Source organism: Phoxinus phoxinus (assembly GCF_949152265.1).
Source record: "Phoxinus phoxinus genome assembly, chromosome: 4".
Lineage (NCBI taxonomy): Eukaryota > Metazoa > Chordata > Actinopteri > Cypriniformes > Leuciscidae > Phoxinus > Phoxinus phoxinus.
This window is the reverse complement of record NC_136879.1, coordinates 32611914-32625286: the sequence shown is the minus strand read 5'-3', so window position 1 is coordinate 32625286 and position 13373 is coordinate 32611914. Positions and strand designations below refer to the sequence as shown.

The 13373-nt window shown below is 39.3% G+C and overlaps 1 protein-coding gene across 3 annotated transcripts; it reads left to right on the top strand.

Moving 5' to 3' along the window:
- The first annotated feature begins 3665 nt into the window (after window positions 1-3665).
- Window positions 3666-13105, top strand: LOC306996645 (uncharacterized protein). Of its 3 annotated transcripts, XM_079609371.1 has the most exons (11): window positions 7523-7659; window positions 9371-9550; window positions 9864-10211; window positions 11265-11360; window positions 11459-11509; window positions 11584-11643; window positions 12101-12130; window positions 12291-12353; window positions 12438-12497; window positions 12587-12649; window positions 12747-12898. In XM_079609371.1, exons 2-11 carry the CDS (start codon window positions 9490-9492, stop codon window positions 12788-12790), a joined length of 876 nt encoding a protein of 291 aa, XP_079465497.1. In that variant the 5' UTR covers window positions 7523-7659; window positions 9371-9489; the 3' UTR covers window positions 12791-12898. The 3 variants fall into 3 exon arrangements, with proteins under 3 accessions (XP_079465498.1, XP_079465499.1, XP_079465497.1); XM_079609372.1 differs by lacking the exons at window positions 7523-7659; window positions 9371-9550; window positions 9864-10211 and adding exons at window positions 3666-3808; window positions 3909-4256 and having other exon boundaries at window positions 12747-12908; XM_079609373.1 differs by lacking the exon at window positions 9371-9550 and having other exon boundaries at window positions 7172-7659; window positions 12747-13105.
- The last annotated feature ends 268 nt before the right edge of the window (window positions 13106-13373 follow it).

The following is a 13373-nucleotide window of genomic DNA, read 5'->3' as shown; positions in this document are numbered from 1 at the left end:
GATCTCTTTTCTCGGTAGGAAATTCGACTCGGTCGCCATGTGCGCGCAGCTTACGAGCGCGCGCGCAGTCACTGCTGACTTGCCTGAGACAATCTGAGGGCAAGAGTGCGGTTCCACTGAAACTTTTTCAGAGGCTCCTGGGGCATATGGCATCTGCAGCCGCGGCAACGCCGCTCGGATTGCTTCATATGAGACCGCTTCAGCACTGGCTTTGCGATCGAGTCCCGAGGTGGGCATGGCGTCAGGGCACGTTCCGAGTACCAGTTACTCCGACCTGCCATCAGACCTTCTCCCCGTGGACGAATCTCAGCTTTCTCGGGCCGGAGTGCCCTTAGAACGAGTTTCCAGGCATGTTGTTGTCTCAACGGATGCCTCCTCCACGGGCTGGGCCGCCATGTGCAATGGACATGCTGCCGCGGGCTCCTGGACAGGTCCCCACCGCCTATGGCATGTCAATTGCCTCGAGTTGCTGGCAGTACGTCTCGCTCTGCACCGCTTCCGGGCGCTGCTCAAGAACCAGCACGTACTAGTCCCATCAGACAATACCGCGACAGTAGCGTACATCAACCGACAAGGTGGTCTACGCTCCCGCCGTATGTCGCAACTCGCCCGCCACCTCCTCATATGGAGTCAGAAGCATCTGAGGTCGCTTCAAGCCATTTATATTCCGGGAGACCTGAACTGTGCAGCCGACGAGCTCTCACGGCTTCAGCCTCTTCCGAGAGAATGGAGACTCCATCCCCAGGCGGTCCAGCTGATTGGGATCAGTTCGGGGACGCACAGGTAGACCTGTTTGCCTCCCACGACTCGTCCCACTGCGCCCAGTTTTACTCCCTGACCGAGGGCACGCTCGGCACGGACGCTCTGGCGCACAGCTGGCCCCGGGGCCTCCGCAAGTATGCGTTCCCCCAGTGAGCCTTCTTGCACAGACCTGTGCAAGATCAGGGAGGACGAGGAGCAGGTCATATTGGTTGCGCCGCACTGGCCCACCCGAACCTGGTTCTCAGAACTTGTACTCCTCGCGACAGCACCTCCCTGGCCAATTCCTCTGAGGAAGGACCTCCTTTCTCAGGGACGGGGCACCCTTTGGCACCCTCGTCCCGATCTTGGAACCTCCACGTGTGGCTCCTGGACGGGACGAGGCAGGTTTGAGTACCCTACCACCAGCGGTGGTGGCTACCATCACTTCCGCTAGAGCGTCGTCCACTAGACATGCCTACGCGTTGAAGTGGAACCTCTTCGTCTTGGTGCTCTTCTCACTCAGAAGACCCCAGATCATGCCCGATCAGTGTCGTGCTTTCCTTCCTGCAGGATGGGTTGGAGCGAAGGCTGTCTCCCTCCAACCTGAAAATATATGTTGCCGCTATCGCCGCACATCACGATGCAGTTGATGGTAAGTCCGTGGGAAAGCACGACCTGGTCATCAGGTTCCTGAGAGGAGCGAGGAGAACACAGCCTCCTCGCCCTCCTCTCGTTCCCTCTTGGGACCTCTCAGTGGTACTAAATGCCCTGCAGAGTGCTCCCTTTGAGCCTCTGCAATCAGTGGAGCTTAAGTTCCTGTCAGTTAAGACAGGGCTCCTGGTTGCTTTGGCCTCCATAAAGAGGGTAGGGGACCTGCACGCATTTTCTGTAGACGAAGCGTGCCTGGAATTCGGGCCGGCCTTTTCTCACGTGATCCTGAGACCCCGGCCTGGATATGTGCCCAAGGTTCCCACCACTTCCTTCCGGGACCAGGTGGTGAACCTGCAAGCGCTGCCCCTGGAGGAGGCAGACCCAGCCTTGGCATTGCTCTGTCCAGTACGCGCACTCCGTGCTTACTTAGACAGAACGCAGTGTTTCAGGACCTCAGACCAGCTCTTTGTCTGTTATGGTGGGAAGCTGAAGGGAAAGGCTCTCTCCAAGCAAAGGTTGTCTCACTGGATAGTGGACGCCATTGCTTTGGCTTACAACAGCAGCAAGGTCGACCGTGCCCCCTTGGTGTGACGGCCCACTCCACCCGGAGTGTGGCCTCCTCTTGGGCTCTAGCGCATGGCGCCTCGCTAACAGACATCTGCAGAGCTGCAGGCTGGGCGACACCCTACACATTCGCCAGATTATAGCTATAATCTCCGAGTGGAGCCAGTGTCCTCCCGTGTACTCGCTTCAACCAGCCGGTGCTAGGACCCGCTCAGGTGTCTTCGCTTGCTCGCCATTCCACTCCACGGACTGGATACGTGCGATATTTCCTCAGGTGAGCCTGATAAGCCCTGAGTTCCTCCAGCGCTGTTGACGTCAACGCCAGAGTTATGCCTCCGGCAGCTTTCGCATTGGCTAGGTGCCACCATGTGCATGGTTCCCCCTCTGGGCGACCCCCACGTGTGTATTCCACTGTAAGCCTCTCTCGAGCATGTGTCTTTCCCTTGGCAAGCCAGTCTGCCACCCCTGGGGTTGAAATACTCCACCCTACGGGCTGGACACCCCAGTGTTTTCCGTATGCACCCCCCTCCGGGTCATATGTTATTCTTAAGTCCCCCCTTCGGGCGGGCACTGATTGCATATTCCACTGAGATATGCTCCCAGTGTACCTTGGTATTCCTGTGTTAAGTAGGAGTCCTTCGTCCGTGCTAGTCACGACAGGGAGCTCAGACTTACGCAGGGCACTGGAAGACAGCCGAGGTGGCGTGATTGGACTGGTAACCCCATTCGTCGTCATTTCGACGTAACTCGAAGTGACAACGAAAGGGAACGTCTCGGTTACGGATGTAACCCTCGTTCCCTGAGTAGGGAACGGAGACGTTACGTCTTCCTGCCACTTCCGCTGTACCGCTGGAACAGCCGAGTTCAGCCTTGGCTCCTTCAGCGAAGAAACATATCTGCATGTTGCCAGCTCACTTCCTTTATACCCACAGGGTGGGGCGGAGTTATGCTATGCAAATTCAGCAGACCCATGGCATTTGCTTGCCATTGGCTCGTTTTATTACTGTTCGAAGATGATAGGCTTCTAAGCGAACCCCATTCGTCGTCATTTCGACGTAACGTCTCCGTTCCCTACTCAGGGAACGAGGGTTACATCCGTAACCGAGACGTTTCGTATAGGTCAAAAATGCACCTTTTCATGACATCGTATTTGTGGTATTTCATCTATTCTGCTCCCACATATCAGGGCACTCATTGGTTCTCGGCATTGGCATAATAATGCACATACCGTATTATTATGTGTATTATTCAACACCGTTTTAAAACTGTGAGGCTGTGACAGTGACATTCAATAATCATGTAAGCCTAAACATAGCCAGACGTGAGAGCTCCATAAAAGGCCATATCACATGACCACGTGTAGGCTACTGTGTGAATGTTTATATGTGTACACACCATGTAGAGCGGATTGGCCACCACTAGTTATTTCCATTTAGCAATGTAGGTAATTATAAAGGCAGCTCCATACTAAGCAGCAGTGTAAGTGGAATGGAAAATGATAATAGTAATCTACTTTTTTTTCATGGAGCTCTGTAGTAATCAATAATTTTGTGCTGTACTCAATTGTTTTACAACCAGAAAAAATGGTTATACCAATAATAACAAATAAACATACTTATTTTGCAGTTATAGAGCTGGGCTGAGAAATCACACCTTTGTCACATATAGCGTGCAAGGTATTATGTGTGTGTGTGTGCTTATACCGGAAATATCAAGTGACTAATAAACTTAACAGGTTCTTTGAATGAAGCTTCCATTAGTGCTTGGTGACTTCCAAAGACATCTTTCTTGACAAATATGGCATACATTTTACAACTTTGGATATTTTTTACTGCTCTGGTGTCTTCAAACGGTAAGTTATAGATACAACTATTTCTTAAATCTCCATATCTTTTACCTGTGAGAGATGAAAAGGTTGATCAGTCACAGATTGATGCTCTTCCACTGTTCAGGTCTGGACCGCTGGAACACAGGATGGACAGAGGTCACCATCAGCGCCTCTCTGAAATCTGAAGTCTTTCTCCCATGTCACTTTAATATAAGCCTTGACGATAAAACGGACACTGTGGAATGGACCCACAAATCCAGTGGAGCTACTCTTCTAAGGATCATGAGTAACGGCAGTGTCTACTTTGATAGAACAGAAGGACGAGTGAGTGTTTTTCCCCTTCTGTTCAAAGGAGGAAACTTCTCCATCCTCATCCATGATCTGGAGCCTTCAGACATCGGCCCGTACTTTTGTGAGCGGAGCAGTGAACGCTGGAGAGTGGAAATCATAGAATCAGAGCCTCCAGTTGAGAGTAAGTTCAGTCCCTGCATGGGAAACTCTTTCAAATGAATTTAGAGGAGGAATCACAAAATGGTGTAAAGATAACAATTTATTAAAGATAATTATTATGAAATCGATCATTTTACAATTATATAACACAACATTTCTATTTGTGGCACAGAAACTTTGGAGTTGAACTCTTATCATAACTCCTGGTTATTTTTTTTTGCTGGAGCTGGACTTTTCATTCTTCTTTTTATTGTATTTAATCTAACTGGTGAGCCTTATATTTATAATTTATTATCCAAAGTATTCAATGAACCAGTATTTACTTAGATAATTGATAAACTAACTCCAATTTATTTGTTTGTAAAACAATTTTCAGGCTTAAATAACCGTTGTATGAAATGTATGAGATCATCCAAATCTTGCTCTACTATTAATGAAGAACACGATGAAGGTAAGTTCAGTAAAAATGATTTGAATGAGATTTTAAGATCTTGGTTTGTTTGTTTTTCTAAAGAACGGATTGATAGATTTATTAATGGCACTTATGCCAGTTGATACAGTATGTTTATACAAAATATGATAAAAGATTACAAAACAAATGCATATTTAATTTACATTTAATTACAGTTTCCAAGTACGTTTTCAATTGCTGCTAATGTGGTTTGAAAAAAAGCTGATAATACAATGTGAAATTCCTGTTGATAGCCTATATTAATGTTGTATATATTATGATGTCATACCCTTTTGTTTTTCAAGAACATGATTCTTCAAATCAAAAAAAGATTATTGACGGGCTATAATAGAGTGGTGCAGGTATGACATCACTTTGTAGGCCAAAACGCATTAGCAGTTAGCATTTTAGCACTTCTGGTTCCAACTTCCATTTTCCGAAGTCAAAGTGTTTTTTTTTAATGGGGGTTTTGGTTAAATGGCTGAAATAAGGTCTGTGGTGAACACAAGCTCAAGACACTTTCACGTTTTATTCTACGACATAAAATACATCCGTATTACCCCACAAGTGATTTTTTTTAAGCTGGTACGTGTCTTGAAAAAGGCGGTAAAAAGTGGCTAAATGGGACTACAGAGGCTGTCAAGGAGATTAAACGTCATCACGCCGAAAAGTTAAGCTCAGTCAAACTACTCTTGCTCTTACAAACTATTCTAACTCAAACGTTCCGGGAAAGTGTTTTTAGATAAAAACGGAAAGAGTTGTCGGAAGCTTTGTGATGGTGACTTTGAATTTGTGGGACCGTGGTGTCGTTAGTTTATAGCCTATAGCTTTTTACTTGGCGACTGCATTTAGTCTTTAAAAAAGTTATAATCCAAAAGCCTATGTGAAAATCCTATTGGGTTTTTGTCGAGGGAACCAGTGTGATGCTAACTGCCGGTTGGCCTACAACGTGACGTCATACCTGCACCACACTATTGAGCTCAATTATGCTAATTAAGCAGGCTAAAATGTATTATTATAATCTTTTTTATCAGCATTCAGAACTCCAGATCCAAAGGATTCTCCCATAACAACAGTATATGGAAATATATAATGTATGTTCGGAAAACTGTTTCTATCGTAAGGCAGAGAATAACCTCAACCAGGCATAAAACTGAAAATGAAGGAATGCTGACAACAGTGGGAAATAAAAACAGGATATCCCTGTCATCTGTTTAGAAATGTTTTTCTATTTATTGATTTCTACTTTTTAAAAAGGTTGCTTAGAAACTGAATAAATTTGTAAACCACATATATAAATTGATGTGCAAATGAACGTTTCCTTTGTGCAAGTGCAGTGCACAAATAATTTAAATGCAAACAAACAAGAACACTGTTCGGGTGTATGATATTTAGGCTAAAGGTTATTTTAAAATCTAGAGTCGGGGGAAGCTGTGAAAAAAAAATGTGTATGGTGAGGTGTTAGGTTTTAGTTTTGTTGCCTTTTTGTTCCAATATGTTTGTCTATTGTGTTTTCAGTTCAGTTTAGTCTTGATTAATCTCTAGTTAGTTCCCTTAGTTAATTACATTCACCTGTTGGTCTCCCCTCATTATTCCTTGTGTATTTAAATCCTTATTGTTTCCTCTGTTTATTGTTCTGTGTCATCTGAGTTTTAAGTTGTTGCTAGTTCTTTTGAGTATTCTTGGTGGAGATCATTGGATTAAAGACTGTTTTTGTCATATTTTCCTAAGTTGTGCATGCGCTTCACTCTAGTGAAGAATGACAGTAAGCTAAATTTACGTTTAATATAAGCAGGGCTGGAAATGGCTGAGATTCACTGGGGGACTCTAGTTGGGGAGATTTCTTCTTCTTATTATTATTATTTGACCTTTCAGGTGTATTTAAATATAAAATATTATATAAACTATAATTACATTAAACATATTTCATGTTTCCTCCAAACATTTTTTTTTGCATATGTGGTGCATTGCAGAATTTAACAGGTCAAACAATCATTTTAAAAACATTAGTCACATTTATTGTAGCCTATATATAATATTGATTCATCAATTTTCATAAACAATGATTTAAAGAGTTGAAATGTGATGCTTATTTTATAAAACGTTTTGACAATGTTACCATAGAGACATGTATAATAGGCTATGTTACAAACATGTAGTTATATTCTAAGATAAGAATTCTCTCAAATAATTTCAACTGCTGATTCTACTTTTTAAAGAGTAATGAGTTGATCTCCACCTCTTTCTCTTCTCCACTGCTTCATCACATGACTGAGGTTACTGAAATTGAGAATCACGATTCTCCCACGATTCTTCTGAATAGACAACTAAATAAAAAAAAACATTTAATTCTAGAAGGTTCTGAAAAAATGTTAATTGCTGCAATCTATTTAAAAAATAATAATTTGAATGACTTATTTAAATCTGTTTAAATTAATGGTAGGCTACAATTAATCACTCATAAAGACTTCAAGTTCACTTGTTTCATTACTGGATGAATCAGCGTTTTTGAATCTCCTGATGAACTATTCAATGACAAATTTGTTTTTTAAAACCGTAACTTGTCGACATTGTGGTCGTCAACGTAGACATCAGGGTCTATATCCGAACTAAAAAAAATATCCCAGTACTTCTGTGATCATTTGAAGACAGAAATAATTATATGTGGTTGAAAATATTGTTTGTGTGATGAAGCGCTATCATAAATTATAACTGCTCTCTCTGGATCAGCGCCAACGCAGATTTGAATGTTCCTCTGTGATCGTAAAAAGGTTTAGACATAGCCGAATCGTTGTCATTTAGGAATAAGATTATGTAAACGCAGTTTATCCTTTTCAAACGTTGTATCACATATATTAAAGTAACGGTTTATGTTAATATCTTCGGCCAAAATCTCGTTTCATTCCACTTTACCTGAAGTGTTCTGACGCGCGCTGGTAGGCTACTAGCACTACTGACTGACAGACAGAAGCATGTAAGTCGACATTCATTATCTCTATTAGTTCATTAGGTACAAAAACAAGGAATTTAGATTAGGATATCGCTAAAAAGAAAACATGCTGAGAGAGAAACAGCCTGAGGTGTCACATGGTTATAGCTTGAGTCAAACAGCTTGACTATTCTGTCCAGTAGGTGACGCTAATTAGGCTACTGCCTATCTAAACAAGAAGGTTCAAACTACACATTTTTTTAGCTTTACTGGCTTTATTCAGCAACATCTGATAATGTTACCTTATTTCTTCCCTCTTCTTATTCCATTTCCTGTCTCATCTCTCTCTCTTATTTGTTGTTGGTTCATATTAAACAAATTATTTGAGTAGAAATGTCAGTTTAAAAAGTAGTGCCTATTAAGTATATCTCAGGATAGTCAGGAGGATATATTTGGTCTGAAAAGTTACTAGTTGGCTTACCTAAAAATAAGTTGCCTATAGTTCTATTTTTTCTAGTAATGCATAAATAAATATTAGTCACTATTAAAGTATTTACTAGTATCTAATAAGCAGTAGGCTATCTAATAAGTAAGTACTGGTATCTTTAAAATGGTAGCATACACTAAAGTCAAGTCACCTTCATTTATTTAGCGCACAATACAGATTTTCAAAGCATCACACAAGTGATAATGATTCAATGATGCAAACAGTTCATTTCAGATGTACAGCAGCTCTAAAAGAAAATAGTGTAATTGTTCAGCTGAAGTCAGCTCAGTGTTGATTCAGTTCTGTTGTAAAGATTATCAATTATTAAATTAGTTCATTTAATTTCAATAAGTACTACTGTACCTAATGGAATGGATATAGCTAAAAAGTAAGTTTCATGAAAACATACTAATACATTTTAAGGATTAAATGTTAAAACAGCTTGCTATAAAACTTGGATGCTATAAAACTTTAGATGAACTTGTAATATAGTGAAGCATACTATGAAGAAAAGGAACAAGGAAAAAAACTAAAATGATGATTTAGACCTTCAGTGTTATTTTTAAGGTCATTAAGAGGAAACACTTTCACATGCTCATGTCGCGGTTGTTGCAAGCGGATCTTAAAATAAACTAGACTAGCTTATGCAACAGGCAATACATGCATACAAACACCTGTTGTGGCTGGGGCACAATCTTCATTTTAGTAAAACAACTATGTTTACTTTGTTAACTTGGATGTGACCGCAAACGAGATTGTTTAAAATCAAGGAATTATTTTTGTTTATAAGGATATGATAGGTCTAAATTAAATAATTTGCAATACCTTTATGCAAATTAAGTCTGAGATTGCATAGCAGTTATCCAACAAGATGTCATTTCTGTCGTAAGGTAAGTATAAACTGTAACCTATGACATCAGTGATGTCAGTGATTAAAGGATTTGTGAATGAGTTGAGCAAGAATCATCATACCGTACTCATTAGTTTTGCAACAGGGCATCCATCCAACTAAGAAGTTGATCTTACTTTGACTTTGCTACAGGATGTGGTAGTAGAAATGGAAACCAGGCAAGTAGCCTGGCGTTTGCAGCCTCAAAACACAATAATGCAAAAAGAAAATGTATCTACCCTCAGCCTTTAATGTTATCAAATCTGTTACAAAACACATTTTTCACTGTTTGGTCTTAGTTACATCACTAATCTGACAGGTAAAAAAAAAACATTATATGCCAGTCTAAATGTCAAGTAACTTGGGCTGTGAATTTGCAGCTCCAAACCGCCACATGAAAAGAGGCTGTGTGTGTGAACTTACAGGAAATAACATGTGAAGGACATCAGCCTACTTTTTCTCCATCTCTGACTTGGTATTGCAAACTTTGACATCTTGAATGACATGCATCATGTACATTTCACATCTTTGGATATTTTTTGGTGCTTTGTCTTCACATGGTAGGTTCAAAATACCAGTATTTATTATTGAATATGATGTAGCATAATATTATGGGCAAAAAGTATCATAATTATCAATAATGGTACAAAGGATTAATATAATAAACGTCTCATTATTCTGATATTTTTACATGTATGTTTTTAAATAATTAAAATCTTTATTCATTTATTTTAATTTTAAATTGATGTGTTGAATGTCTTTAGAAACATTCTTTAGAACAATTTTTGATAGCAATCAACTCTTAAGAGATGAAAATGTGTGACTGTGTGACATGATACTGAATCAGTTATATTTCGCTGCCCCTCTTTTTAGCTCTGGACCGCTGGAACACAGGATGGACAGAGGTCACCATCAGCGCCTCTCTGAAATCTGAAGTCTTTCTCCCATGTCACTTTAATATAAGCCTTGACAATGAAACGGACACTGTGGAATGGACCCACAAATCCAGTGGAGCTACTCTTCTAAGGATCATGAGTAACGGCAGCGTCTACTTTGATAGAACAGAAGGACGAGTGAGTGTTTTTCCCCTTCTGTTCAAAGAAGGAAACTTCTCCATCCTCATCCATGATCTGGAGCCTTCAGACATCGGCCCGTACTTTTGTGAGCGGAGCAGTGAACGCTGGAGAGTGGAAATCATAGAATTAGAGCCTCCAGTTGAGAGTAAGTTCAGTCCTTGGAAATATGTAAGAATGGAGCTTATTGTGACTGGGGGAAGTTGTCACAAGTATCTCAATGTAGAAAAGTTATCATATGTGTTTAAAGATGCAACTCTGTAAAAACAAACAAACAAACATTATGGGGGAAGAAAGGCATGTTGCCAGAAAATCACTAAAACTGGTGACAATATTTCAGGTATTACTGGCGTATTGGTGCCTGTATATTGTGCCTGTGTCTTTCATTAAGTGTTATAATTTTAATTTACCAATCTACTTGAAACATATTTTTTTTACATTCAAATTAAGTGATGACTACCATAACTGGTACAACATAAAGCCACATCCATGATGAATCAATTGCAAGTGGCTTGTTCATAAAACATGGCCAAGACAAAACACCTGCAGGGCAACCCACTTAATGCTAAAATATTGCAATAAATATGAACTAAATAACTGAAAAACACAATGTACATCACTGATAAGGACAACAAATATTTACATAAAATATATGTCATGCAGGCACCTCTGTCCTTTTACTGTTTTTCACCATAATTCTAGTAATATCGTTTTTACTTGCAAAAAACATTGATGTTAAACAGGTTTTTACTTTATCCTTTTTTACAGTCTTTTTTGGGGGAAAAATGACAGACAGTTTTTGGTCACACTTTATATATCTTTATTTTACTACTAACATTGTTATGTACTTATTGTGTTCATACTATTGAGGTGGGATACGGATAATGTTAGGGACAGGTTTGGGGGCAGGTTTAAGTGTGGGTTAAGGGGTAAAGGAAGGATCAACAGTGTAATTATGCAATTATAGAAATTAATTGCAGCTGTAATTACATGCAGCTATTTAAGTGTAATGTAAAGACATGTATGTACACAATAAGCGCATTGTATCAAATTATTAATTTTTTTTTACAGTGTTCGCATTTTTACAAGTAATAATTATCGGCCACAACAATGCTTTGATTTGTTAATCCCTTTTATTTTGTGTTTCATAAATTTCATACTGTTTGCATTTTTCTGAAATCCTCTGTAATTGTCCATATAGGACCGGATGAGTTAAATCCCTGGTTCTACTTCGCTGGTGGAGCTGGATTGTTTATTCTCCTTTTTATTGGATTAAGTCTGTTTTCAAAATATTGTGGTGAGCAATGTTTCCTTAAAAAAAGTATAATTCTTGTATTACACAAACTAATGTTACAATATCAGCTCTGTTTAAAAATATTCTCATCTTTTGGACAGCTAAACATAGATCATCCAAATCTAATCCTGGTAATGGAGTTCAGAGTGAAGGTGAGCAGAGACATGTGTGAGTGACATTCTGATGTGGAGTTTGTTGACCTTTATGAAAACCATTTGACTCATAGGTAATAACCCCCCTGAGGAAACACAGAATACAGAAAGAAGTGAACAGAGAAACAACAGGGGTAAGAAACATCACTTAAATGCTTTACTTACATGCCAGTGGTTTTGAAACGCACAAGATTTACTACACTTAAAAATCCATCAATGGCATTGCATTATATTCAATTCAATTCAAATGTATGAGAAAAGGTCTACATTGAAAAGAAATCTCTCTTGCCATTGGTCAGTTTTTCGTGGGCAAGTTCACTACTGTAAATGGATTTACAGTAGAGAAGAATTACAGTAGTGACTTCAGTATATTTTCCCATAATCCTTTGCTGTTTACAGTAACATACTGTATACATATTTTACAGTATCTGTAAAAGTTCAAAATACAGAAACCAGTTGCAGGGTAGCTTCATTTGTTTGCCACTTGGCTCGATGTTCGTTTGTCTAGACCAGGGTTTTAAAACTTTCTGGGGACAGAAATATAATATAGATACAATAATAAACATGTTTGTCTTATTACTATTTCTGAAGGTCTGAGACGGGGTTTCACAACTGTTTATGGTATGCGTTTCTCTTCTTTTCACCATTCCCTATAGTGACAAACTTGTGCAAACTGTAAGATTCTACATTAGCCTTCATTGTCAAGTTTGTTTCAAATGAATTATTTTTTCATTATGATTTTGGGTAAAATGTAATAAATGTTTTTTTTTTTCATGTCAAGAAAATGATGTACCTGCTCCAAATCGAAGTCCTGTTGTGCAGCAGGGGCAACATCCTCAGAGAGGTGACTTGTTGATTTATTTATTATTACTTGATAAATCTAAGATAAAATGATACAAATCTAATTTTGGAAAAAAATAATAATCAGCTTTTAGAGCCGTTCCTGATCCACCTGCAAGTCATCCTTCAGATGCAAAACCATACTATGGTAAGACAATGTTTGTGTTTGGAAAAACAGATTAGCTGTATATGTGCTAAAAATGGAAATAAACCAAATATCTCTTTGAAATATTTCAGTCAACCAGGCAGAGCTCTCCATTCCAGGCAATGCTGGCAACAAACGGAAAAGAAAACAAAAACGTAATTGTTCATTGTTCGGTTTAAAATGTCACTTGAATGAAACAAGTTTTTTAAGCCAAAGTATCTTAATTGTAATTTTCTTGATTTTCTCTGGCAGATTTTCAGTTTAAAAATCCAATATATGCAGACTGCAACGATTAGAAGTCAGATGACAGAATCCAGTTCCACAGAATCCACGTTTCAGTCTGTTTAATTGTTCATTTTAATTGTGCAAACAATTCAATATCTCAATAAATGTTGATGTTTAACATTTATTAATGGAAATCGTTCATTTAAAAGAGAAAATGTTGTGACATGATGAAAAACTAATGCTTCAAATATTATCCTGCCCCCCTGTTTTGCATATTACAGATAGCAGTTGGTGCATTTTAGTATCAGTTGTTCAGAAAACATATTGATGATAATTGTTTGTCATTAAAAAGCCAGGTGATCTTCACATTTTAAGGAGTTGTAGCCTAATATCCGTTTCCTGTTGGGCTAATAGATACACTGTTGGATATCTTAACTGAGGTCATTCGTTTTCTGAACATAACCAGTCATAAAAATACCTCTCTTAGTCTTTTCAAATCATCAATCAAATTTCACAACGTGTTGCAAACAAAATACATCTAGCATTCAGTATAGGATAGGCTAGAGTACCATATGGTTGTGAGGTGCTTTAGTATTCTTATCTATTTTATTTGTATTTATTTTATATTTTATTCTATTTGTTTTGCACATACAT

Excerpts from the sequence above, each read along its gene's own strand:
- LOC306996645 (XM_079609371.1), top strand. The coding sequence starts at position 9,490 with ATGACATGCATCATGTACATTTCACATCTTTGGATATTTTTTGGTGCT. Across the intron at positions 11,510-11,583 it reads TAATGGAGTTCAGAGTGAAG|GTAATAACCCCCCTGAGGAA; the intron begins GTGAGCAGAGAC and ends TTTGACTCATAG. Across the intron at positions 12,650-12,746 it reads ACGGAAAAGAAAACAAAAAC|ATTTTCAGTTTAAAAATCCA; the intron begins GTAATTGTTCAT and ends TTTCTCTGGCAG.